The sequence below is a fragment of the Onychomys torridus genome, chromosome 9 (genome assembly GCF_903995425.1).
Source record: "Onychomys torridus chromosome 9, mOncTor1.1, whole genome shotgun sequence".
Classification (NCBI taxonomy): domain Eukaryota; kingdom Metazoa; phylum Chordata; class Mammalia; order Rodentia; family Cricetidae; genus Onychomys; species Onychomys torridus.
In genome coordinates this window covers 54665112-54692727 of record NC_050451.1, presented here as the reverse complement: position 1 = coordinate 54692727, position 27616 = coordinate 54665112, and the positions used below count along the sequence as shown (strand labels likewise).

At 45.5% G+C, this 27616-nt stretch overlaps 1 protein-coding gene and 1 long non-coding RNA gene across 2 annotated transcripts in view; one reads left to right on the top strand and one right to left on the bottom strand.

Moving 5' to 3' along the window:
• The window catches only part of Ephx2 (epoxide hydrolase 2), a 29472-nt gene extending 9714 nt beyond the window's left edge, over positions 1-19758 (top strand). Inside the window, exons 3-13 of the mRNA XM_036198520.1 lie at positions 581-740; positions 3849-4039; positions 4686-4808; positions 6325-6393; positions 7825-7920; positions 8425-8503; positions 11007-11041; positions 13882-13908; positions 16029-16114; positions 18451-18566; positions 19745-19758. Of these exons, the coding sequence (XP_036054413.1) occupies positions 581-740; positions 3849-4039; positions 4686-4808; positions 6325-6393; positions 7825-7920; positions 8425-8503; positions 11007-11041; positions 13882-13908; positions 16029-16114; positions 18451-18566; positions 19745-19758 (996 nt within the window). The remainder of the gene's footprint in view (positions 1-580; positions 741-3848; positions 4040-4685; positions 4809-6324; positions 6394-7824; positions 7921-8424; positions 8504-11006; positions 11042-13881; positions 13909-16028; positions 16115-18450; positions 18567-19744) is intronic.
• Positions 19759-26928: 7170 nt separating this feature from the next.
• On the bottom strand, positions 26929-27543 carry LOC118591525. The gene is made up of 2 exons (XR_004945938.1): positions 27465-27543; positions 26929-27296 (listed from the first exon to the last, which is right to left on the bottom strand). It is a non-coding gene; the product is annotated as an uncharacterized LOC118591525 (long non-coding RNA).
• Between the last annotated feature and the right edge of the window lie 73 nt (positions 27544-27616).

Sequence of the window (27616 nt, the reverse complement as noted above, 5' to 3'; positions counted from 1 at the left end):
AACAAATGTGACACACTTTTACACAGTTAAAGTAATATTCCACAGCATAAACAAATGTAACACACCTTTACACAGTTAAAGTAATACTCCTCATCACAAACAAATGTAACACACTTTTTTCTCGTTAATGTAATATTCCACAACAGTAACCCTTCTCCAATTCAAATGTTAAACTTCTGACCCAGGGCCTTAAGCTGTGGTACCTTCAGGATGGACCTAAGTCAGGAGAGTACAGCCCTTCAGAATGAGATTTGAGTCCTTGGGAAAGGGACCTAGAGGATTAGTTAGGTTCTTCTCCTTTGAGGAAAGTGAGTGAGCATCACTATCTACAAAGCAGACACCATCCTGTCTGTGTCTTGACTTTGACCTTCACAGACTTCAGAATTGTGCAGAAGGGACTTAGCCTGCTTCTGAGCTCCCAGCTTCTGTCATTCTAGTACAGCTCACCTTTGTCCTTTTCTCTCAGCGAGCTTGTTCCCAGGGATGGGACACACACATTCAAACTTAGTGGTGCTGCTAAAACCTTCTCCCAGGTTGCAACCACAGACCCTCTTACCTCCCACATCTGTCTGCTTGATAGTGGGCACCACTCATCGAAGAGAGCTGCAGGAAGCACTCCAAAGCCTCTGGAACCAGCCTGCCTGAGAATTTCTCCATAAGTCAAATATTCAGCCAAGCCATGGCAGCGAGAAGCATCAACCGGCCCATGCTCCAGGCAGCTATTGCTCTCAAGAAGAAAGGTAAGAGTCTCTATGCTGCCCATCCCATGTTTGGCCTAATGCACCTGAGCCCTCGGGAAACTGAGGGCAGAATGCAGCTAAGTATGTCTCAAGGTCACAGATCTGACACACTCTTAAAGCAAGCCCCCAGAACCAGCTTTACTACATGAGAAAACTCTGTACTGTCAGCATCCCTGGGGAAATGATATAATTTTATATAATAAAGCAGTTATCAGTAACTGCTTTATGAACAAAATTCTGTCCTTTCTTTGGTGATAATTACTATTAGTAATTATTCAAATGACCAAACTTCTGTCACAGATTTTATTTTTTTCTTAAATCTTTTAATCTATGGCTAATGTTTCTACATATGTTCTAATATTCTTTATCTAAAAGACCATTGGAAATAATTGGGATTAAACATTGAAACTGGCTGACTGAATGGCATTTTGGATATAATTTGTGATCCATGTTTTATAAAATTTTAATGGACTACCAATTCTTTTTTTTTCTTTTGGAAGAAAAGGGTTTATTTCACTCACACATTCATAAAATCCTCATGGGCCAATGACATTCTAATCTCTATCCCATACAGTCATTTTGCTAAATTCCTTCAGAGTAAAGGTAAAATGTTTTTCATCTCCCTTACATAATTAAAAACAAAATCATCCCAATACCCCATATACATTTATGTCTAAGAAACTTATTGCAGATCAACAGAGCATAAGCAGACAGAAAGCATCTTTTCACAGACAACTCCCTTGCTGACAGGGCATATACCAGACTACCAAGAGAGAATCAATGATTCTATTGTCTATCTAGAAAGTTAACCTTACAAGGAACCCTAGAGGAATCACAAACCTGAACTTTTGTACATAAAAGACAACCAGCCAACTGTACGTTAGATCTTTAGGGTATATACCTGTCTATCACTAGTTTCTTGTATCAGGAGATTGAGGATAGGAATGGGTACAAGGAGTTAACCATCACCTTTAATCAATAATCAACCTTAACTGTTGGGCTGCTTCATATTTTTTCCCTTTTTTTTTTTTTAATTAAGAAATTTTCTACTCACCCTGCATTCCACCCACAGATCCCACCTTCTCCTTCCTCCCATCCCCAGCCCTCCTCCCAAGCCACCCCCCATCCCCACATCCTCCAAATCAAGGTCTCTCATGGGGAGTCAGCAAAGCCCAGCACACTGAGCTGAGGTAGGTCCAAGCCCCTCCCCACTATACCAAGGCTACACAAGGTGTCACACCACAGACACCAGGCTCCTAAAAGCCTACCCATGCACCAGTCATGGATCCTGATCCCCCCCCACCGAGTGTCCCCCAAACTGTTCGAGCTAAACAACTGTTTCCTATATCCGGAGGGCCTAGTCCAGTCCCATGGGGGCTCCACAGCCACTAGTCATGGGTCTTCACCAGCTGTCACAGATTTTAAAACAACGTTTTTAACCAACTCTGATTTTTCCAGTCTTCAGGTGTCAGAGTGGCGCTGTGAGCTGGTGTGAGTTGAGATGATGTCATGTGGTCTAAGACACACAGTCACACCCATCCATTGGGGGTGTTTTATTTTAGTGCCTGCCTCTTCTTCATGAGCATCAATGAAACCATCTGAATCAGACATCTGTCATTGTGGTCAAGACATCTAATTTAGTCCATCTCCTCTGACAAAAGGCCTGAGACTAGAGAGTTTATAAAGAGCACAAGATCAAGAGGCCTTTGTCCATGAGGGTCTTCATGCTTTCTGTCATCATATTGGAAAAGGGGCGGGCAGATTAGAGCGTAGATGCAGGAAAGACAAGACATTCGGCCTGCAGCTCCCATTATTTTGCAATAAGCACTGATTTCCTTCATGAAGGCAGAGCTCTCATGGCCCAGTCATTTTGCTAGAACTCTGCCCACTAAAACAATGATAGTAGGAATTAAGTTTACAGCATAAGCTTTTAGGAAACACATTCAAGCCTTAGCCCATCCCACATCCATAGCCCTTGACTCACCATAAGCCCATATAGCTCATTTCCATTCTCTCCTGTTTCTTGCCATGGCTGGCTGTGTAGATAGAGCCAGGAAAGAATGTCACCTCTATCTTTGTTTCTCTAGTCTTGAAATGAAAATTCAGTTCTTGATGGTCATGGCAGGTATTTTGGGTTTTTTGTTTGTTTTCTGGTTTTTGTTTGTTTGTTTGTTTTTAAAAGAGGGCACAAAGTCTTGGTGTTCACAGATAAGCATTAGGGGAAGCAGGAATGTTAAAAACACAAGGTTGTCTCCTCACAGGAAGATGTGTACCTGTTTTCTGCCTGGAAATGGATGTAGTTAATAGCCTGGCGACCTGTGCTATCTGTAGGGCCAGGCCACACTTGAATCCCTCAGACTATGATGTTTATCTCAGTCATTCTCCCTTGACCCCCTCTCTTGACATTGCTTCTGAGTCAACAGAACTGATCTTTAAGGAAGAGGCCAGAGTTTCAATGTCAGTGTGTCTTAAACTTTGTTGTTAATTATCATCAGGAATTTTTTTTTCCAAAATTTTGCTTAAATATGACTAAAATAAACTGCCGGGTATCAGACTCTAGAAGTTTGAACCAACACAGGCTACTAAGTCATGTTAAACTGAATTTCCTTCTTGCCTCATGTTACTCCACCCACCCTGGTAGTTGCAGAGAACCTCACAGTTTTTAAACAGTTTTCAGTATAGAGTTTTAGTGTGGACTGTGTAGGAGCACTGAACTCTGCTGTGGATTCTGAGAAGTGTATGTCCTGTCCATCTGTCAGTGTAGGATAGGAAGATCTTCCCTGCCTGCCACAGAAGTAGAGAGGACCTCATGAACTGATGGATTTTAAGACACCCTTATAAAATGAATTGATAGTGTCAAAATGCTGATGTTAAGTGGTAAGGAATGGAGAGTGGTCTCCAGAAGGCTCCATGCTTTGCTTGCTCTCAGGACTGTGCTCATGGTAAAGATGATTCTTTCTCAACTTCTCTAATGAAATCTCTGTATGCAGAGACTGAAGTTAGTGAGCAGGAGCCACGGGAGGGACTTCCCCATTCTTGGGGGCCCCTTGAGGCATCCAGAATATGGCTCTCTATAGCTGGTCCTCTCCTGGGCAAACCCCTGCTCAGGATTCACAACATGCATCGTCACCAACAATTGGCTGGATGACAGCGACAAGAGAGGCAGCTTGGCGCAGATGATGTGTGACCTGAGCCAGCACTTTGACTTCCTGATTGAGTCCTGTCAGGTCGGGATGATCAAGCCTGAGCCTCAGATCTACAAGTTTGTACTGGAAACCCTGAAGGCCAAACCCAACGAGGTAAGTAGATACTCCCTTTCACGGTGCCACAGAGATCTTACAACAAGGGACTGACTGGGTTTACAGACTGGGGTGCCCCTGAGGCCTGGCAGCATGGTCCTATGGCCATTCCTCTTATGTCAAGAGAGATGTTTTTGGCCATAGCTCAGTCTAGAATGTTCCACTGATGTAGCCTGTTGTGTGGCTGTTGATGTCATTAGATGATGTTAGAGCAGCTACAAAGTTTACTGATGAAGAAACAGAGGCTCTGGGAGACTTTGTCAAGAACACCAAGCTAGTGAGAGTCACCCCACCAAAGGATGATCAGCAGTGAGTCTTCTTCAGCCATAGCCTCCCTGTCCAAGCATCAGGTCCCCCTTGAATCCTGAGAGTCACCATGCTGAAACACTGTATTATGACGTCCTTCTCTCATCTTAAAGGTTGACTGGACTAAGGTCCCACTCCTTCATGTCCTGTCCCTTCCTCCTGCTGGACCCACCTCACCACAAGATGCTCAGAACAGAACCTAGACCCCCATCCCTGAAGACCATGTCCTTCATCTCCTCACCATAGAGCTTCCCCTGGTCCTGTTCTCAGGTGTCTCCTTCTGGTGTTCTCCTCACACAAGATGCTTCCTCTGGCTGACACTCACACTGTTTGGGTCCAGATTGTTTTTCTAGATGACTTTGGGAGTAATCTGAAGCCAGCTCGTGACATGGGGATGGTCACCATCCTGGTCCGTGACACAGACACTGCTCTGAGAGAATTGGAGAAGGTCACAGGGACACAGGTAACTTAGGTCTGAGCGGGATCTGGCTTCCTGACATCCAAGGTGCTCACTGGCTGCTCTGTGAGTGATTCTAGGGCAAAGGGAGTCCATTGCCTGTGGTTCAGGCAGTCTACACCCCTGACCAGCATCCATCCATTTCTTTCAATGAAGCCAGTGAGCAAGAATTTAAATTATCCTTTGGTAAGTCAGGAGACTAAGACAAGAGAAAGGCACTTAAAGGCTGGACAATGGCTCAGTTGGCAAAGTGTTTGTCATGCAAGCATGAGGACTGACTGTGATCTCTAGCATTCACATGGAATCTGGGCATGGTAGCACATGTGTGTGATAGAAAACAGAGTCAGGAAGGATGGCTTTCTTAAGTGGCCCCATCTGCACTAGAGATGGCAAGTATATCAGTGAAGGATGGCTAGCCTGCACAGCTGGGGCTCAGGCATTAGGAGATTTACCAGCACATGTACTCAGTAGCTCATCCTCTGCTATTGATGCTTTGGGAACCAACACCAGTAAGGTAAAGAAGGGAGTATTCTGAAACTTTCCTCCTTACCTAAATGTTATCCAAAGACAGGTCAGGGGAAACCTCTTAGCTCTCCAGAGGCCAAGGCCAAGGCCCAAGACATGGGCTGTTAAGGGATGTTCTCTCTGAGATTCATATACTGAAATGGCAAGGCCCAGTATCTCAGCATGTGATTGGATTTGAACACAGGGCCTTGGAAGAGGTGATTAAGGCAACAGAAGGAGGAAATAGCAACCTGATATGACTGGTCTCCATGTAAGAAGTGGAAACTAAGCCACAGGGACACACGGGGACACAGAGGGACACAGCTATCTGTAAAGACAGAGCAAGGCCTCAGGAGAAACTGGCCCAATTAACACCTTCACCTAAGACATCCATCCTCCCAAACCGAGGAAATAGCGGTCTGTTGTTGAAATTGCCCCGTCTGTGGAACTCTGTGCTGGGAACTTGAACAGTTGAAGACAGGCACAGAGCTGGGCTGCAGCTGACTGAAGGAAGACCTCTTCTGACAGAAGCATCACAGAGAGGCAGCAGCTATGCCTGGCCTGAGCCTGGCGGCCATCTGAGGACTTCTGTGGAGGACGGTCTGAAACCACAAAGATTTATAAGTCTAGTGTTTTACGGCTCATCTGATGTTCCTTTGGTAGCCTCAGGGCCTTTGTGGAACACTGCTAATCATTTAGGGATTTGGGATGACAGAGGACCTACTGTCCCCTACTGGGGGCTTCCAAAATCATACAGGATGCCCAGTTGAAAGATGGGAGATGAGGATCCATAGAGAGTCACGAGTGGGTTTTCTTGGCTTAACCAGGGGGCTGTGTACTCCTTTCTGTGTTCCACTGGCCAGAACTCAGTCACAAGACTCCACTGGACTAAGACAGCTGATGGAGTCCAGCCATGCCCGAACTGGAGGGTTTGGTTCATGAGGACCATCAGGACTCACTCAGGAGGGGTGGCAGAGGTGATGTTGGGGATCTCACACTGTGCCCATCATTCTTTCAGTTTCCTGAGGCTCCTCTGCCAATACCCTGCAATCCAAACAACGTCAGCCATGGGTATGTGACAGTGAAGGTAAGTCAGCCACGTTCTCTCTGACCACAGCACATAAAATGGTATGTGAAATACCAAGGACCATCAAGCTGGCAGTCCACAGATAGGAAAACAGAAGAGACCAATGCTCAGTGGGTGGCCAGAGCCCTTGGTGGAACATTCACTTCTTCTGATGGGTCAGGACTCAGCCATGTGAACACATCAACTATTACCAGGAGTAAGCATGTCTAGAAAATGCCAGCATGTGCCAGGGAGAAGGGATAATGCAGACATTAAAAGCCCTTGTGGTTGTCTTGCCAATAGAGCCACCCAAAAGGACTTACTTAAGAAATTCTTACTTAAGAAGCAAACATCTGGGGAGGGGAGACAGCTCAGTCGGTAAGGCACTTACTGTGTAAGCATGAGGACCTGAGTTCCATGTAAAACACAAAGCTGGGCATGATGGTGTATGTCTGGAATCAGAATCATTGGGAGACAGAAAAACAGATTCCTGGGGCTTGGTGACCCACAAGAATGGCCTACTTTGTGAGTTCCAGGCCAATGAGAGATCATCTTAAAAGGAAAATTAAAATTAAAAATAAATAAATAAGGTGGACAGCTCCTAGGATACACGTCTTAGCTATTTTTCTATTGCTGTGATGAAATACCATGACTAAGACAACTTAAAGTAGGAAGAGTTTGTTTAGGCTTATGGTTCCAGAGGACTAGAGTTTATGGTAGTTGAGTAAAGGCATGGCAGCAAGTGACTGGAGCAACGGTTGAGAGCTCAGATCTTGATCCACAAGCAGGAGATGGAGAGAGCATGCTGGGAATAGCACAAACCTTCTGAAACCTCAAAGCTCACCCTCTGTAACACACCTCCTCCAACAAGGCCACACCTCTTAATCCTTCCCAAGCAGTTCCACCCTCTGGAAACCAATTAACTAAATTTGTGAGCCTATGTGGGTTATTCTCATTCAGACCACTGCAGAATGATACTCAAAGTTGACCTCTGGGCATCATACATGCATACAAGCACATGTTCCCTCACATACATGACCTCCCCAACACATATACACACATGCACACATGCACACGAAGCAAACAGCTTTTCATAACATAGACATAGTATTCTACTCATCACCATTTGTTTTATATAAAATCAGGACCCAGTTGAAAACCATGCCAGTATCAAGTCACTTTAGAGAGGAAGCTAAATTGTTTTGATTCTGTTTGCTCCCCACTGCATACTCTTTTCACTTTGTAGTGAAAAGTGCCTGGTGTGTCACCCACATTGGCCACTGACAGTTCCCAGCCATTGTTACCTAGCCTTTGGGTCTTGAGCTGAGGTGCTGGGTCAGGCAAGGTCTGGCTGTCCCCTGCAGTGGCTTGTGGAATGCCATCTACGTAAGTGAGCCCAGTTCTGCCTACACTAGCATCAAGATTAATGTCACTACCCTCTGTCTTCCACAGCCGGGGATCCGCCTGCATTTTGTGGAGATGGGCTCTGGCCCTGCTGTGTGCCTCTGCCATGGGTTTCCTGAGAGCTGGTTTTCATGGAGGTACCAGGTAAGGGAAATTGAGGAAGGTGCTCCCAAGGCAGGGTGAGGAGAGAAGGAATTTAGATACTGTGGGCCAGCCCGGGATGTTATGAACGAATCATCTCCAAATTGTGACCAGAAGGCCACAATGATGCTGGGTATAGGAAGTACCTTGGGGCTGTACTGATCTTCAAGACACCTGTACAAATTGTAAGGAGAGTCTTGAAGACATTCTCCACCTCTTGTTGGGAAATCTTAGTAATGAACCCAGAAATATGCAAGGGCTTTGCCAGATAAGATGTTCTGTTCAATGTGGCTTTGATGCAGTGTACAGCACCACCATTGTCCATGGTGGTCTTATGAGATGGGCGTCTTGTGAGATGGTCTCTGTGGGAATGAGACTAATAAGTGCCATCTGGCGCTTTAGGTGGAGCCATTTACAAGAAAGAGGGAGGAAGGGATACAAAAAGGACCATCAGCTAAGGACTGGTGAGACCACACTGCCATGCCCTCGAACTGTTTTGTTTTCCAGATCCCAGCTCTGGCCCAGGCAGGCTTCCGGGTTCTAGCTATAGACATGAAAGGCTATGGAGACTCATCTTCCCCTCCCGGTGAGTTGGCTGTCCTATAGATGTCCTGTGTGGTCATGCTTCTCTCTGTTCAGCCTCTTTAGTGCCCCTGAGCTCTCCAGCCCCCCTGAGCTTGCCCTGTCCAGGTTGAGCACCTCTGATGAGGCCCTGATCCTTTCCTTCAGTGTTCCATATCTTTGGGCTTGGGTTGCTGCTGCTCTGTACACTCTGAGTGACCCAGGCAGCCCACAGGCTTGTGCCAGAGGAGCCCTCTGCTGGTCATCAGGGATGTAGAATGTGGGGTGTATTTCTAGAAAGGTTTTCCTATACTGAGCTGAAAGACTGGTTTCAGTTTCTCAGTTTTTCCTCTCCTCTGCCCTGGCCACACCCATTCTCTCTGTGAAGACAGCTGCTCTTGGTGCCTCATGTCAGTGGGCTCACCTGATGATAGCGACCCTTTCATGACTGGCTGATCTTCTCTAGTATCATATCTTCAGTGTTTACCCCTGTGGGACTGGCATACCTCTTCTCCTTCGGGATGAATGCTCTCACAGTGTGCAAACCACCAACTGTCTGTGCATCCATCTACCAAAGAACACTGGGTTTCCTCATCTTTTGGATACTTTGAATAGCACCACTCTGGACGTGGGTACAAACACATACCTGTGCATCCCCACCTTCCGTTTTGTTTTTTGTTTTGGTTTTTTGTTTTTGGTTTGGTTTGGTTTGTTTTTTTGGTTTTTCAAGACAGGGTATCTCTGTGTAGTTTTGCACCTTTCCTGGAACTCACTTTGTAGACCAGGCTGACCTCAAACTCACAGAGATCCTCCTGCCTCTGCCTCCCGAGTGCCTTTGGTGGTGATGCATGCCTTTAATCCCAGCACCTTCCGTTCTTTAGAACTGCTGGATTCTGCAGAATTTGTAGGTCAGATCTAAGCGCTATGCCTCTAGAACCCAAAAGTAAGCTATACATAGCCTCTCAACCCTGAGGCCATTTGTAGGTTTGTGAGCCTTTTCCTGGTAGAAAGAGTTCTTCATTCTTATTAGGTTCAAGTGAATCCTTAGTGCAAAGGTCTTCAGAGCCCAGGTGTGGAGGCAGGGGCATGATGCAGCCAGGCATGAACACAGCTCCTCCAAAGGACAGTGATGCTGTTGACAGCTGGGCTCCCTAAGCTGCTTCCCACGCCCCTTAACTCCAGTGATCACATTTGGCATGTCTGGCTCCTGTGACCGAAGCCTACTGATGACCTAGACTGGGGCTTTGGCCACTCCCAGGACCCTCCTCCTGGTCCCTTGACATGTCATGCTGGAGTGCGTAGTGGGTCATTCCCTAAGCATGGCAATGTCTGCTCAGTGACTCCTGCCTCCTGAATGACACAAAACTGAACTTTAGACTTAAGGGCACCTTTTGTCTATAGAGCCCTGGAAGTCAGCTTTCCAGTCTGAGTTATGAGAATACTTGATTTGAATTCACCTCAGAACCGTCTGCTGAGAACTGCCTGGGAATAACATGGCCACATCACATTCTTGATAGAGCTTATGGAAAGGGAAGGGTTAGGACTTTTATTGGATGATTTTGGTATTTTTCTTACATTTCCACCATGTGTTTTTTTTTTTTTTTTGGACATTTCTTTTTCTTTATGCTCACTGGAATAGCTATAATTGGTTTTTAAAAGAGTCACTTACTCCCAAAGCAGTTTTCAGGTACACTGCAGCCCTTATCAAAACGTCAGTGGCTTTTTCCCCCCGGAGACAGGGATTCACTGTGTATCCTGGCTGGCTTTAAATTCACTCCCTGGCTCTGACTCCCAAGTGTCCAATGGCATACTTTTAGACAGAAATAGAGAAATTCTGTAATTCAAGCAGAACCACACATATCTGCAAAGAATTGAATGCATTCGGGGGAAAAAAAAAACCACAAAGATGTAGGGATTTGAAATCAAATGTTGTAATTCCAAACACTATTCCAAGTTCACAATAGTTAAGTGATATGATACCAGAAAGAAGCCAGAGATGGGGCAAGTGGAACAGACCAGAGAGTTCAGAAATACACACACACACACACACACACACACACACACGCACACACACACACACACACACACACACACACACACACACACGGTTAACTGGTCTTTGACAAGGTTGCCAGGAATATACTGCAAGAAGGAGCTAGCTCTTCAATAGAGAGAGTAAGGAACACCCACCAAAATCAAATTGGGCTTTTACCTTATATCATGTTAACACCCAACTCAAATAGACTTAAAAAGTAAACAGAATCAATATAGTGAGAGGTTTCTGGCTTTTTGTTTGTTTGTTTATAAATTTAAAATCACATTTTATATCTGGGGTGTGTGTGTGTGTGTGTGTGTGTGTGTGTGTGTGTGTGTGTGTGTTTTAAGACAAGGTCTCATTATGTAGACCAGAATAGCCTTGAACTCACAGAGATCTGCCTGTCTCTGCCTCCTGAATGCTGGGGATTAAAGGCATGTACAAACATGCCTGGAATTTATTTATTTGTTCATTCATTCATTTCTAATTACAGAAATAGAAGAATATGCCATGGAAGTGTTATGTAAGGTAAGACACCTCTTCAGTAACATCTACAATGTCGTTTCCATCCTGAGTGTCTCCCTGATGTAAGCCAGAAGCATAGGTGTCCATTTAAACTGCAAGAAAGCACAGTGCACAGCATTTGCGTGTCCATTCTCACGGAACAGGATGGTGACAGCTCTAGATGGCAGCCAGAGTGTATGAAGCATAAAGTGTGATTCCTGAATAAGATTGGGCAGCCTGAGGTTGCCGCCCAAGGTTGACGAGTGGTAGATCCTATCGGAAACCTTCCACAGTCCACCCTCCATTCCACTCTGAGAGTCTTCAACCAGCAGCTCTGCATGTAAACTGTGGCTTCTCTGCCACAGAGCTCAGATAAAAGCCCAGCTTCTAGGTGGGACTGTCCTCCTGCCTCAGTTTCCCAGCTGTGATTCTCCTCCTTTTCTGGATATTGCTCAGGTCTCCCTACCAAATCCCCAGTAATTAATTGTAGGAGCTTCTCCCAGCCCTCCACCATCCACTTGCCTTATTTCTGTTGGGATCTAGTCTGAGAATGGGTGCCGCCCACTTATTTCTTTCTGTTGGGATCTAGTCTCAGGATGGGTGCTGCTCACTTACTTCTGTTGAGATTTAGTCTCAGGATGGGTGCATTGAGTTACTTCACAGAACCTCACTCCTGCATGGGGTCCTGAGGTCAAAACGAACAAGATGAAGAGAACAGTTCCTATCCTCTGTCTTGGAAGGGTCATTAGTACATCTACTACTAGACTAGGAACTAGCCCAAGAGAACCCATGATGAGAAATCCAGACTCCATAGCAACCCCATCCATAGCACCTAAGAGTGGAAACAGCCCAAACACCATCAGCTAACGAGCAGACGGGTGCTATGCCATGATCCATGCACTGGAAGGTTACTGGGTCACCAAGAGTAGGGAAGTATCGGAGTGTGTCCCCACATGAGCAAATCTGGAAGCTACAATGTTAAGCAGAAGCCAGTTACAAAAGCCACATACCAAGTAACTCCATTCAGGTGGAGTTTTTAGAACAGGCAATCCAGAGGGAACTGAGATCAGTGGCTGCCAAGATGCAGGGGAACTAGAGAATAAAGTGATGCCTGATGGGTTAAACCTTAAAGGGAGGTTTATAAAGTTTGTGGCCATGAAGACTTTCTAATACTGGACGGTGGTGACAGTTTCACAACACTGATTGTACTAAACCCACTGAAGTGTGGACTTTAAAGGGGCTAATTATACAGTATGTGACTTATATTCATAATGCTGTTTTTAAAAATCATCACAATAATTTAAACATAAAATCGTATTTAAAAATCTGGCATTGGCTTCAAATACAGGGTCAGGAAAAAAAAAAAGGGGGAATTCAGCCCCATAACACTGCTTGTCTTCAAGTGCCCGTAAAAGTTTCTCGTCATAACTCCCCAAATACCTTGCAAAATAATTTCCCTCAACTACAACTCCTAAATTTGTGGGGCAGTTCATCACATAACTCTTAGATTTTTGTAAAGCTGGGCTCTCCTTTCATTTAATTTTTATTTTTAATTGACAAGTAATATGTTTTGTCATGCATAACAAGATGTTTAATATCCTCCTTGGCATGGTCCCGTCAAGGTAACTAAGAGATGCGTGACCTCAGATAGATGCATATCAAGATGTTTTGATGTTTAATATCATTACCAAATGGTCACATCTAGGTAACTGACAGATGCGTGACCTCACATAATCATCATTTGACTCTGACAGCACAACATTCACCTGACATTTTTCAATATATCACTACTAATTATAGTCACTTTGCTATAGAGTAGGTCTCTTGCAACTTCTCTCTCCCTCTCTGATTGTAATTATTTATCCCTTGACCAGTCTCATGCTCACCTTCCTCATGTCCACAGTTCCAGCCTCTGCTGTTCTTCAACATTGCTTCATGGAAAGCTGTTCTAGACTTCAAAAGCTCACGTGCTACTTGTCTGTGCTGGCTTATTTCATCTAGCTTCATGTTCTCCATGTTGCTACAAATAACTTGATTCCACCCTTTTATGTCCGACTAGTGTCCCTTTGTGTATGTGCCCCTAATGTTTCACATCTTTCATCAACTGATGGACACTTAGGTCATGCCATCTTTTGGCTTCCATGAATATGGTGCAATAAACACGAATGATTTTTATTTTAGGATGAGAGCCTTTATTATACCCATAAGCCTCCTGTATATTGATAGCCTTTATAGCCTTGGGATTCCAAACTGAAAATTCTGGATGCAACATAGCAAAAATATCTTTTAAAGTTCAGTCGTATTTGGAGATCTGTCTACAGCCAGCTTTCCCTTAAACTGTGTGTGTGGCTTTTGGCGCAGGGTTTAACCTTTGCAGGTCAGGCTCTCAGCTGTAAGATGCAGTGAATGGCTGGGGCTGTGTGTTTTACAAGATTTCTTAGGATCCAAGTATGGTTCTCAGCTTGTGGAGTCTAGAGAGGACATGGAACTCACTGTAACTTCTATGACGAGCTAGAATGTGGAAAGGTGTCACATGTAGTTCATCAGGCTGTGTCACCCATGTTGTTGTGAGCTCCTGGGGCCTGTGAGTTCCTAGAAGTGATGGCAGAATACCAAGAGGTGTTCATGTCTACCCCAGGACAGAACCCATGGTTTCTATCAGAGACTGCAAGAGGTCTCAGAAAACAGAGACCACTGTGGTTCAGGAAAGGGGAGGGAGCTCTCACGACATGATCTGCCCACTGGTACCCTGTCATTTTAAAATGGAGTTTTCCCGAGGCCCGTCCTGACAGTGTGTGGCATGTGGCAGACTGTTTCTATCCACCTTACCTGTCTAGCGCCAAGTCTATGTGCTCTTTTTTTAGGAGATGGTATCATTCCTGGACAAGCTGGTGAGTCATTCCTTCGAGCTGATCTCTCTGGAGAATTCTGTGTGGATCTTGGTAATGAAAGGAGAGCTGGATGCCTTGGAGGGTTGGCTGTTGGTGATCATGAGCAGAGAGGACCAGAGCAGTGGAGACAGGAGCTTCGGACAGCAGGGGAAGGGGGGTGGTCCCAAAATTAAAGATAGCCAAAGGTGAGGGTGGGGTAGGTGTTTTGCCATTCATTCAGGAAAGTGAAGGGAAATGCCTTGGGAAACGAGTATCAGGGAAAGGTGTAGGGAAATAATCTATGAGCTAGTACTTTACAGTTCATTAAATCTTGAATCTCTTCCAATAAATCTCAGATTAAACTCAGCCACAGGAATGAAAGTGGCCATGGTCATCTGCAGAGCACTTGTACTATTCCGAGACCACTCCGCCACACCCTCTGCCTCATTCATTAGTCTAGAATGGAATGCAAACCCTGTAGGGCAGACTGGAGAGGAGGAATGTTCTAGGCCAATGGCAATGGAGAGAGTAAACAGAGAGCCACAGAGCAGGGAGACTTAGCTTATTAACTGGATATAAGATGGAGAGAAAGCCGGGGTGACTGACTTCCAGTTAAGCGGTAGGCACTATGCAGGAAACAGGGGAGGATGATGGCTGTCTCCACTCCATGGAATTGGGTCAAGAAGTGTCGTGTGTGTGTGTGTGTGTGTGTGTGTGTGTGTGTGTGTGTGTGTTCTCACAGGTCATTTCAGCACCCCCAGGCCTGTGAGTTAAGATTGTTCTCTCTGGAGTTGCAGAAGAGGAAGTGAGGAAACAGCCAGGTCCCTGCAGGGAGGATTAGAGATTCTGGCGTGCGCACTTGTGCATTAGTGCATTTGGGGTGAGATCTAAGTGAACATGCCCAGTCTTCACTCTGTGGTCTTCCTAATGCACAACTGTTAGCTGACTGAGAATGTTACCAACAGGGACTTATGGTTTCAGGTCAGTAGGGCCATGTATCTATCCCTAGAGAGATCTAATAGGACCCAGGAAGAAGGCTGGGCCAGCTGTGCACCTGCCTGGGCAATGGATATTGAGTCAGTTAGGACAGATTTATTCGCCATGGACAATGCCCATTCAAACAGGAAGTTCCTAGGGGCTGAGCTGTGAGAAAATCCATCATAAAAGACAGAGGAGAGCTCAAAGTTAGAAACATCAACTTAGGAAGCCCAGGCACACTGGAACCACAGGAAGAATATGGCAAAGGAAGTGTCTGATGTTGAGAACCATCAGAAGGGTGGGAGCCCTGAGAACCACACAAAACTGCTCCCTCAAACAAGAGGGAAGGATGGAGCCCACTGGGACCTAGTGAAGGGCAGTGACTGGTGTAGACCACCGTGGGAGGCTTGATAGTAGACAGGAAGGGACAGAGAACGGCAGGGATCTGGGACAAGGAGCCATCTTCAGAGGGGGTGGAGAGCCTGGAGGCATCTGAAAAGCCTCAGATGGCCAATGGGGCAGCATTGGAGAAGGGAAGAGAGCCTGATTTAACCTATGTTGGGAGACCCATGTCAGAATTATGACTATTGCTTACCACATAGGTGGTACAAGGCAGATCACTTCCCCCCTGTGTAGCAGCCATTGCAGGCTACTGGGAGGACTCCAGGTGTGGACATGAACGCCTCCGCATGAATGTAGTAGGTGTTCAGTCAAGGAGAGCTGCTGTAATCAGCAGCTGTAGCGGAAAGGGAAGAAGGGATGGCAGGTGATTCTGGACTTCTTGTGGCTAAGTAAGGGAGAAAAGGTCCCAGAAGAGTAAGGGCCGAATCATAATCACATAGAGAGAAGGTGGGGTAAAATAAAGATTGATTTGAGAGAAGGGAGACAGACAGATAGACAGGCAGGAGAGAGAGAGAGAGAGAGAGAGAGAGAGAGAACTCCTGGCTACTGGCCCTGTCTTCTAAGGAAATTCAAAGCCTAGTCGCTTGTGGAGACTGAAGAGGGTGGGGATGTGTGAGGTAGAGTTTAGAATGGTGCACACCTCAGGAGTTTCTGGGGATCCCGGTGGGGTCACTAGGCTGTCAAGGAGAGGCCTTTGGCTCTTCTGCAGATCTGCAGATCCCAGAAACCCACCCTCATTGCATCTCTTCTTGTTTCTCTAGGGGATCCCTCAAGCAGTGTTCGTTGGCCATGACTGGGCTGGTGTGCTGGTGTGGAGCATGGCTCTCTTTTACCCTGAGAGAGTGAGGTAAGCAGCCGGGTGCAGTAAGGGTTTGCAAGGCTGGACTAATAGTCACCCATCTCTCCCCTCCCCTCCCCACCCCCCACCGAGACTGCTTACAGGTGCCTCAGCTCTGCAAAACTTCTAGAAAACATGTACGTAAGAGGGAAGGTAAACACACTAAGGTGGACCTACTGGGCTCCTGGGAGCAGCCTCAGGCCTGATGACTGACAAGGAGGCAAATAATTCAGAGCCAGAGCGTCCTGTGGGAGTGCAGGGCTGGCTCTGAGTGGAGTGGATAAAGAGGTGATAAAGGTTTGTAGTGTCACAGCATTAAGCAGAAGGAGAGAGTTCACCCCAGACCAAGAATCGGAAAATGTGCCCTTTAAGTGGTTGTTATTACACATGCCCATAGTCCCAGGCTGAAACAGGAGAATTGTGAGTTCAAGCTCACCCTGGGCTACAGAAAGAGAGAGTGAGAACAAGAGAGAGCTTCAATTCTGTCCTGCAGTGACTATGTGACAAGTGTCATCTTCTAGCCCTTGGCAAAGCTGCAACTGAAACTCATAACCAGACTGAGACCCTGAAATACTGTGCAGGTGCACAGCCACCACGGCATGTCACGGTCACCACCACAGTATCCAAGGTCATTATCAAGGCTCTGGTGAAGTTTCTGGACGGCCTGGAATCTAGTGGTGAAATAGACCTCATGACCACACACAGTTAGCTAGAAAGCTGCAGGTAACGCCTCTATCTTGATAGGTGAGAGGGGTATAGGCAGCAGGGTCTGCATGCTCCAGATAATGCAGTTGCTTTTTAAATGGTCATCTTTTGAAGAACAGAGGGCCAGCCCTCTTCACATGGTGAGATTACATCAGAGACTGAAACTAATCAGGAATTTCCTAAAACATTTTTTAAATATATACCTCACTTGTATTTATTTTTAAACATATTTTTATTTGTGTGTGCATACAGTGTGTGCTGTGGATAGATACTGTGCATACATGCCAGTATATGGGAGGGTGCCCGTACACAGAGGCCACAGCAAGACATCAGACTTCTTTCTCTGTCTCTATCCTATTACCTTGAAGCAGGGTGTCTCACTGGACTGGCGGCTGGCTTTTTTGACTAGGTTGGCTGAGGAGTAGACTCAGGCTCTGCCTCTCTCTCTGCTCCTGCAATACAGAGGGTATCGGGCACTTCCTTCCCTGCCTGGCTGAAAATTTGAACTCAGGTCCTCAGGTCCTTGTGTTTGTAGAGCGAGTACTCTTACCCACTAAGCTACCTCTCCTGATGCCTCCTCCTAAAACATTTCTAAAGTGTATGTATTACTGCTCCCCATTCTTACTCTTTCCTTCCCTCTTTCTCTTGTTCCACTCAAACTGGAAATCGGAGTTTAATTCTTGTCTTAGTTAGGGTTTCTATTGCTGTGAAGAGACACCATAACCACAACAACTCTTATAAAGGAAAACATTTCATCTGGGCTGGCTTACAGTTCAGAAGTTCAGTCTGTTATCATCATGGTGAGAAGCATGGCAGCATGCAGGCAGACATGGTGCTGGAGAGGTAGCTGAGAGTTCTTCATTGGGATCTGTCATCAGCAGGAAGAAAACGTAAGCCACTAGGCCTGGCTTGATCTTCTGAGACCTCAAAGCCAGCCCCCTGTGACACACTTCCTCTGATAAACCCACATCTACTCCAGTAAGGCCACACTTCCTAGTAATGAGCCTATGAGACCATTTCCAGTCACACCACCCAATTCTTAAACAATCAGATTGTACGGTAACCAAAAGTTACTGTACAAGCAAATTACATGCTGTTGAAAATAAACCAATAGAAATATAGCCATGAGCACGATGTGTAGCTTAAAGAAGGCCATATATGTTACTTTTCTCAATTTAGTCTCTTCCCAGCAAAAATATAGAAACATTTTACTGCCCAAACTGAGGTTTTGCCTGAATAGCATCAGACCTGAGACATGCCAGCAAGCCTTAGTCTCCAGTTCCTCTCTTGTTCTGTCTCAGGTACCCTAACCCTTAGCAATGTAGTGATTACTTCCAATCACTCCCAGAAAGGGCTGTGTGTGTTCACAAAGGTATGTGTGTGTCCACATAGGTATGTGTGTGTCTAAGGCAGGCAAGGTTAAAAAGGAAGCTGCAGTTGAGTGGTGGTGGTGGTGGGGAGGGACCCTACTAGGTTAAGACTCCAAACACCTGTGTTCTGATCCCAGGTTCCCACTCACCGACAAGGTGAGACTTTGTGCACGTACTTTTGCACCTCTGCTTCGGTTTTGACCTGAAATGTTCTTTCTGATCGTGTCTGTCTCAACCGGCTCTTTGTTTCAATGTTGTTTGTTCTTGCAGAGCCGTGGCCAGTTTGAACACTCCGTTCATGCCACCAAATCCTGAGGTGCCTCCTATGGAAGTTATCAAATCTATCCCAGTTTTTAATTATCAGCTGTACTTCCAAGAACCAGTAAGTGGGGGACACCAAAAGCTATGGAGCCAATGTTGTTGCCTCTCTCCCCTCCCTCCTCTCCTCTCCCCTCCCCTTCCCTTCCGTCCCATCCCTTCCTCTCCTCTCCCCTTTCCTTCTCTCTTCCCTCCTCTCCCTCTTCCCTCCCCTCCTCTCCCTCTTCTTCTCCCTCTCCCCTGCCCCTTAAATATCCTGAGGCATTAGTTAGAAATGTAAAAATGACTTTGCTAACAGGTTCTGGCATACTGGCCACAGATCCAGTGGGTCCTTTGTGAGTAGGTGAACATTTCTCTGTGTCTGTCTGGGTGGCCATTGGCTGAGGAGCAGGGGACGGTACCAGACTGGCTTCTGCTGCTCCTGCTATGTGTGCAGCGGGACCAAGTGCTCACTTGGAGCTGCTGGTCTCAGGCTCTTGCTAGGGACCTTGTATTCTGCTCACTGACGGCTGAGCCTTGTGAAACGTCACTGACAGCCAAAGAGCCCCACAGCAGCCACTCAAGAATGTTGAAAGAATGTGGGGTTGTTCGAGGTATCAGCACAAGTCCCACAAAGATGCCTTTCAAAGACAGCCCTGGAGTGTATGATTCTTGTGATGAGGGTCTGACACCACCTTTGACAGGCACTCTTTGAGAACATTGCGAGTCACCTGACCAGAAATAACAAGAATCCATCCTCAGTGCACTCTAACCAATGAGCTACACAGCCCAGCATCAGCTGACTGTGGGAAGACTTCTGAATCCAGCAGGCACTTTGCTTGCCACTTCCATAGTTTAGCAAATCTGGAGCTGTCCCAGAAGCCATGCCTCCTTCAGCAATCCCCACCCCCTGCTTGGGAAGCCCTGTTTCCCTCCTCCACCACCAAGCAGCTCTGACCTCTTGATCCCACATTGCTGTGTGTGTGCTCCTGGCTCATCTTGAGGGCCAGGGCTCACCTTGCTCTTGCAGCATCTGTGGATGCCTGGGGTACAGTAGGGATGAACCAATGCTCCCAGAGAGGGAGATCCTACAGCCGCATGCACAAAGCCATGTGGTGACCATGATCCTGAGCCCTTGGACATGTGGAGAGGTCTCTTTATTTGGTTCTGCACATTTTGCCCTTTGAGGTGGATTGACGCTGGATCTGTGCCCACGCAGGGAAGGAGTGGGGGCACTGATCATCCCCCCCCCATGCTGAATTTGCAGTTGACGATTTTTGATGAGAGCTATGTTGGCTTGTTAATTATGAGCCCACTCTTTTGTAAGATTCCATTCCATGGAGAATCAATGGACGTCTTCTTCAAGGTGATGAATGCCAGGCAAGAAATAGCAATGGGAGGCTATAGATCTGCAGTGATGGATGAGAGCCTGCCCTGCCTGTGAGTCGGGCTCAGTCAGGATTCTTATTTATTGAGAGCCAACCTCATCCCAGAAGCAGCTGCTGCTGATGAGCACAGAGGCACACCTCAGTGTCTGGAGCCCTGCAGAGGCCTCCACAGAGCTCTGATCTCATGTGGTGCCTGGAAGAGTAGACAGAGGCCAAGAGGCGGTCAGGCTCAGAGAGCACATGGGTAAATAGTTCTGCCCCCTCACAAGAAAGTCCATCATGCTGACAGGGAAGGAGTGTAAAGGTGAGGGCCAGAAAGGAGAGGATAAAAGGGCTTGTGCTCTTGGGGACATATGGAAAGGCTGCATTTCACAGTGGCCAGTGTCCTGACTGCTTCTTATATGCTCCTGAGCCCAACATTAGCATCTAACACATGTGGTTCAAGCCCCAGTACTGACTCATGACCTTAGCTCTCCAAGAGCTGGGTTGATTCTTCATCTGTCAGATGGGGATTGGTAAAGATTGAAAGGGATTGTACATGTTTCTTATCATGCTGACATGACATGCAGGCTGGGTAGCAAGCATGTGGTGATTATTACACACACAGGCTGGATGACATGAGGTGATTGTTACCATCAACACTGTCACTGTTCTTAAAGTTACTGAACGGCACCAAAATCACCTAGTTTTTATTTTTATTTTCAATATTATCAGGAGATGTAACCCAATATGGCCACCTGTAGCCTGAGTTGGGTCTTAAAGACCTCTACACAGGTGATGCCAGGATCTTAGAATTTCTTGCCTAGTCAGAATGAAACAGAGCCAGGCGGTGGTGGCGCCACCTTTAATCCCAGCACTTGGGAGGCAGAGTCATGTGGATCTCTGTGAATTCAAGGCCAGCCTGGTCTACAGAGCGAGATCCAGGACAGGCACCAAAACTACACAGAGAAACCCTGTCTCAAAAAAACAAAAACAAAAACCACGCATTTTCTCCAAAGCTAAACAGAGAAACCCTGTCTTGAAAAACAAAAAACAAAAAACAAACAAACAAATAAACAAAGAAACAGTTGGGATTTACCCAAAAGAGAGAGTACACACTCTAGATTTAAGCATGGAAGTTGAGAGGGAGACTTCTAAACACCATATGTAGTCACAGGTGTAATTTACAACCAGGCTCAAATATTAAGCAAACTTTTAAATTTGAGTTTCAAGCCGAGTGCAGTAGCGCAAGCCTTTAATTCCAGCACTCAGGAGGCAGAGGCAGGTGGCTCTCTGGGAGTTCAAGACCAGCCTGATCTAAAAAATGAGTTCCAGGACCACCAGGGCTATACAGAGAAACCCTGTCTCGAAAACAAAACAAAACAAACAAACAAAAAATTAAGTTCCAAATGCTTTTGTGAAAACGAGTTGGTTTACTCCTTTCTCTTATCTTTAACAATTTCCTCTGTCAACGATGCTGCCATGTGGTTTGTGTAGCGCATAGTTCATGTTTGTAAACAACAGAGACATCAGCATAGTTCATGTTTGTGAATGACAGAGACATCAGTGAGGTTCAACTCGGAGATTGCATTGAGGCCATAAGTAGGCAGGTCCTTTAGCTGGTCTGACACTCTCGTTTGGGCTATCTTTGGGAGAGGAGGTTCATCTTCACAGTGGGCTCTAGAGGGTGGCATTGATTTGTTTTCTTGGGTGACATTCTTGACTCTCAGTCAAAGAGAAACAGAAACCAGGGCCTGAAGTGAGGGTCTATTTCCTTTTTCCTAGCCTCTTCATTTTCTCTGTGTCATCCTGCCTCAGACTGCTCCTCACTCCCACCTACACCTTGCCTTCCTCCATTCATATTTTTTCTTCCTACTGAGGAAGCAAGGTATTAATAGGTGCCCAGAAACGGCTCAAAGGATGGAAAGTAGGGTAAGTAGGAGCAGAAACTATGTAAAGAAGGAATACCAGGGAGATGTTGACTCCAGCTGGGTTTTCAAAACCTCGTGTTTTTGTCATGCCTCTGTGTATCTGGGGGGAAGGTCACTTCCTTTTTCCTGTGCCATCCCTGGTGGGGAAAGCCTTTAGTCATAGGATTGCCCTTGGTGTTGGTCCTGTTTTGTGCTAGTTTTATTCCTGGACAGACTTGGTGTCATACTGTGAATGATTTTCTTGCCTTCCTCCTTCCCCAGCATTCATCAATAGAGGGGTTAGGACCTGGGATTTTCCTTGTCGGGGATTTGGGATTTGCTTTACTCTGGATCTCATTTCTTAAAAATATCCAGTTAGTCTCTTTTCACTTGGGCTAGTGTGAGTCAGTTCATTTCTGAAAGGTTTTTTGTCCATTTCCCCCCCTGAGTTTTCAAGTATATTTTCAGAAGTTGTTCAAGTATCCCCCTCTCCCATAATATCCTTTTAAAGGCTGTGACCTCTAGATAGATAACCTTTTTTTTTTTTTTTTTGCATAGAGTTGATAACATAATTTTTCTCTTTACCTGTGGCCAGTTATTGAATTAAAATTTTATGAAAAGGACTTCAAAAAACTTCTCAGGCTGGAGAGATGGCTCAGAAGTTAAGAGCACCGACTACTCTTCCAGAGGTCCTGACTTCAATTCCCAGCAACCACATGGTGGCTCACAACCATCTGTAATGAGATCTGGTGCCCTCTTCTGTATACATAATAAATAAATAAATCTAAAAAAAATTAAAAAAGACTTCTCTTTTCCTCATGTCCATTTAAATGTTTCAGTTTCTATCCATTCACTGTTTAAGCTTCATTATCTAGTGTTACACACTGCATATTGTATATTTTATTGGATATGCTTTATTTCACTGAATCCTAAGAGTTTCTGATCTTCGTTATGATTTCTTCTTTGTCTCATATGTTTCCTTTGCATTCACTGACTTGTCCTAAATCACATTTGATCATGGTGTCTAAACTTTTTTATGTGGCCATTGGGATTTTTTGCTAGTATTTTATAGAGACTTTTAAAAATATCTGTGTTCATCAGGGTTATTAGTCTTCAGTTTCTATTGTGTCTTTGCTTGTTTATGGTATCACTTGGCAGGCAGAGTCTCTGTGTGTTCAATGACACACTAGGGAACAGCTAGTCTCATGGGATGAGTCTGGAGAATTCTCTCATGTCACTTACATGATAATTAATAGTTTAATTGTAGATAAATTTCTAAACAGTCTTATTAAATAAGAAACACAGAGCCAAATATAGGGGTGAAAGCCTTAGAGATCAGGGAAATAGTGATAGCCACCAACCTTACCTCTCCAGCTCTGCAGCTACCAAAAGTGAGCAACTTCCTTTCTTACCCACACCTTTATTGCTTTGCTGTTCTGTCCTCTCATTGGCTCTTAGCCCAGCTACCTCACTTCCTTGTGACTGCCTGCCTGTACAGACCTCCAGGTCTCTTTGGTTGGTACTGGGATTAAATGCGTGTGTCACCATGCTTGGCTGTTCCCTAGTGTGTCATTGAACACACAGAGACTCTGCCTGCCAAGTGATCAGATTAAGGGCATGTACTATCACTGCCTGATTTTTGTTTAATGGCTTGCTCTTACCTTTCATCTCCAGGCAAACATTACTTATTAACATACAAATAAAATATCACCACATTTCAGTACAAATAAAATATCACATTTAATGATTGATATTAATATTTTAAAAATTGGGGTAGGCTTCAGCAGTGAAGCTGGTTGGTCCTGGCTTCTTCTCACTGGGGAACTTTTTACTGTTGATTTGAAATCATCGCTTACTGTGAGCCTGTTTAGGTTTGCTGTTTCTTCAGGGCTCACCTGGGTTCGTGCTGTGCACAGTTTCCTCACAGCTCCTAGGTTAACTGGTGTGTCGGTATATAGTCGCTCTTAGCAACTCCTTATGCATGCTCATCTTTCTGTGCTGTCAGTGACTTGATTTCCTTCTGGTCTCTGAGATGTCTGTTGTTTTGAGCGTTCTTTCTTTTCTCCCTTATTCTAGCGAAGAGCTTGTAAATTTTATGCTTTACCAAAAGCCATCTTTAGTTCATTGATCCCTGTATGTGTGTGTGTTGTCTTAAACTTTTTTAAAGTATTCTATTTTAATCTTTGAACATGGTTGTATATTATGTCCTTTGGCCAGTATAGCTCCAAATCCACAGACTCCCATATATAGCCCTTCTTAAGCTGTCCCTTATGGTGATATTGTGTTCCCCAAAATATTGTGTACCCTAATAAACTTATCTGGGGTCAGAGAACAGAACAGCCACTAGATACAGAGGCCAGAAAATGGTGGCACATATACCTTTAATCCTAGCATTCCTAGGGCAGAGATCCATCGGATCTCTGTGAGTTCAAAGCCACACTGAAAACAGCCAGGAATGGTGACTGACACCTTTAATCCCAGAAAGTGATGGCAGAAAGCAGAAAGGTATATAAGGTGTGAGGACCAGGAACTAGGCTGCTTAAGCTTTTAGGCTTTTGAGCAGCAGTTCAGCTGAGATCCATTCAGATGAGGACACAGAGGCTTCCAGTTTGATGAAACAGGATCAGCTGAGGAATTGGCAAGGTGAGGTGGCTGAGGCTTGTTTTGCTTCTCTGGTCTTCCAGCGTTCACCCCAACACCTGGCTCCAGGTTTGTTTTATTAATAAGACCTTTTAGGATTCGTGCTACAGTCCCTGTCTCTGTCCCACACATAGGTTTCAGTGTGTACTCTTTCTTTTTCTTTATGTGCTGATGATAATATTGGCATGGACAAGACGTAAATCGGCTCATCAATTTTCAAGGCCTAAAACCATGCGTTTATCACACTTTAAGAAAAACAGAAATAGCCTCTTCTCTGTCAATCTAACAGACCACTTTGGGGAGGGTATTTTTCTTGGAAATCCTGGATCCTGTGAGTCATCTCAGCTCACTAATGTCACCATCCCTTCCCCAGTATGGCTATTTGGAAAAGGTTGCTTCTTTAAGGAGACAGGACTGGCTGCTTATACCTTCAGCAGGAATGAAATAAGACTATCATTTATAGTAAAATAACTTTGGAAAGACTCCAAGCAGATCTACTTAAACATGGCACCTGAACAACTCTTTGCCTCAGTTAACACCTTGGCTGCTAAAGCTGCATCAATTTAACTGTGGCCCAAAGCTCTGCAGAGCTGACGTGATGGAATTTTCTTACATAGAGACCTTTGCCCATCTAGCATCACTTATGACCTTCAACCTTGCAAGACTTTTTTCCTTTTTTATTTTTGATGCTATGGCCCCACTTCATTAGACTCTGGGATATTTGAGGCATTCTGTTGGTTTATAGAGACTGCTGACAATTTGAACTTTAGCTAATGGATTGCCTTCTAATGTTCCTATGGAGGACCTTCTCAGAGTCTTCTTCCTTACAAATGAGCTTGCATTTAGCTAGCTAGGAAAATACTATTTTCTGGCTCATTTAGGCATTCCAACAGGTTGCATGTTTGTCTGGCAAACAAGCCCTTCTGTTCTAAGGTTCAAAAGGATGGACGTGATCCTGATGTCATTGGGATCTAAAGCCATCCAAGATCTTGTCTTAGTATAAACAAGCTGGCAACCACATGTCTATAGCTGTCCCTCCATGCGGCTCCCAGTCTACAGTTACGTATGTATATGTATCATATGCTATATCATATATATAGCTATATAGATACTGACTACCACCACCACCATCTGATTGTTAGCTACTATTGATGTTCTCTTTAAAGCTGAGGGAACTGAGACACAGGAACTCATTCTCAAGATCACAATAAGGAAGCAGCATATCCAATGTCTATGATGGCTGGCCTGGTTCCAGATGCAGGAAGCAGATTATCAATACAAAGAGCTCAGCCATTAGAACCAAAGGCTAAAGTCCCCAACTGGCCAAATTCCTCTGGACAGCTTAACAGAATGAGGGACTGCACCTGCAGTGAGTGTGTGTGTGTGTGTGTGTGTGTGTGTGTGTGTGTGTGTGTGTACCCAGATGAGGCAGCAAGGGGAGAGGGCACCAATTGAGACCGGAGGCAGATGGGAGACTCCATACGAGAGCATGCACAGCTCAGGCAGAGAGGGTCAATAGAGCCTGTCTTGTATGAGTTCAAGATTCAAGGAGAGAAAACTGGAGGACAGCTATATAGGAATTGTGGAGTATGGTGATATTTTATTTGTGCTGAAATGTGATTTTATTTGTATATTAATAAAGTTGCCTGGGGATCAGAGCTGATAGCAAGCCATTTAGCAGAAGTCTGGCAGTGGTAGCACGCCCTTAATCTGATCACATGGCAGGCAGAGTCTGTGTGTTCAAGGACATAGCCAGTTTGGAGACACACGCCTTTAATCTCAATAGCAACCATAGAGACCTGGAGGGCTGTATAGAGAGGCAGTGATAAGGTCATGTGGTTGGGTTTAGGACCAATGAGAAGGCAGAACAGAAAGTCAATAAAAATACAGACACACAGGAAGTAGGTCTCTTTCTCAGGAGAAGGACGACAGCGGCAGCTAGGGGTAAGAAGGCGGTCTTAGCTCTTGGCTGCTGCTCAATCTCTGGGCTTTAACTCTGCATCTGGCTCTGTGTTTCTTATTTAATAAGACTGTTAAGAATTACATCTACAGTGGAATGATGGGGCCAGGCTGGGTGGGTCTCAGAGCATGGATTTTATCTTGGGGGAAGTTTGGAGGATTCGAAGGGTGGTGCAGGCAATTAGGAGGTCGCTGCTATGAGACTCTGGGGCCCAAAGCAGGACAGAGGGTTGATAGCTGCAGAAGACAAGATCAGTGAGTCTCCCTAGATGTGACAAGGGGAAGGAGAGGTCTGTGTGTGTGGTGGGGGCACGAAACTAGATCAGCTCAAGCCTGGCAGAGTGGTGGCTGAAATCACTTCCTCAGACTCCACGGCAAGTTTCAAGTATAGTCCGAATCAGTACCTGCGTACACACTGCATAGAAACCAAGGTTATGGACCACCCACAGCATCCTTCAGGAAGGCTCCCTGAACAGAGCTAGGTCACACAGCACCACCGAGGCTTCTCTTATTGGAAAGCAGTACCCTTTCTGAGCAGTTGCCCGGATTCTCAAGAGCACACAGAACTGCAGCACCAAGGTGTTAGCTTTATTGAATGAAGACCCCAAATCAGCTGCTTCAAAAAGAACAGGTATGGATTTGGCTGCAAAGCTACCAATTGGGCTGCCCCATGTCTTCCTGACGGGCTGTGATCTTTCCTTTGATGGTGCAGTCATCTTCAGAGAATTAATCACACACACTTCATCCTGGATCTAAAATTACATCACATCTGATCACTTTCCCAAGAAAATCACTGGCTGACCAAAGAACAATGCTGCTAGTTCTGGATAAGGCCATGTCCGGAAATAGAGGACACGCTACTGGCTAAATCTTGGAGGTCAATGACGAGTTCTTGACTTCAGTCTCCAGCCACTTGATAAGAATCTGGTTCACCTCAGCAGGTCTAGAAGGGAGATAAAGGACATGTTGACCTATCTGGACCCACTGTCCTCACCAAGGCTGTGTGACTGAGAAGACCTGGCAGATGTGAGCTTGGCAGAGCAAAGCCTGCTCATAGGACAGGTGAGCAGGGAAGCATGCGCTTCTCACCCAGGGACCCCATTCTCCTTACTTCTCTATCTGTGTCCAGTGACCACAATCCTCAATGTGTCCCCTTTTCAGGTAAGGGATCTGAAAGAAAATCCCATGCAGGAAGGTCAGCAGCAGAATGTTCATCGGGCTGTTGGAGAGGACCCCTTCCTCTATGATTCCCTAGGCCAATCT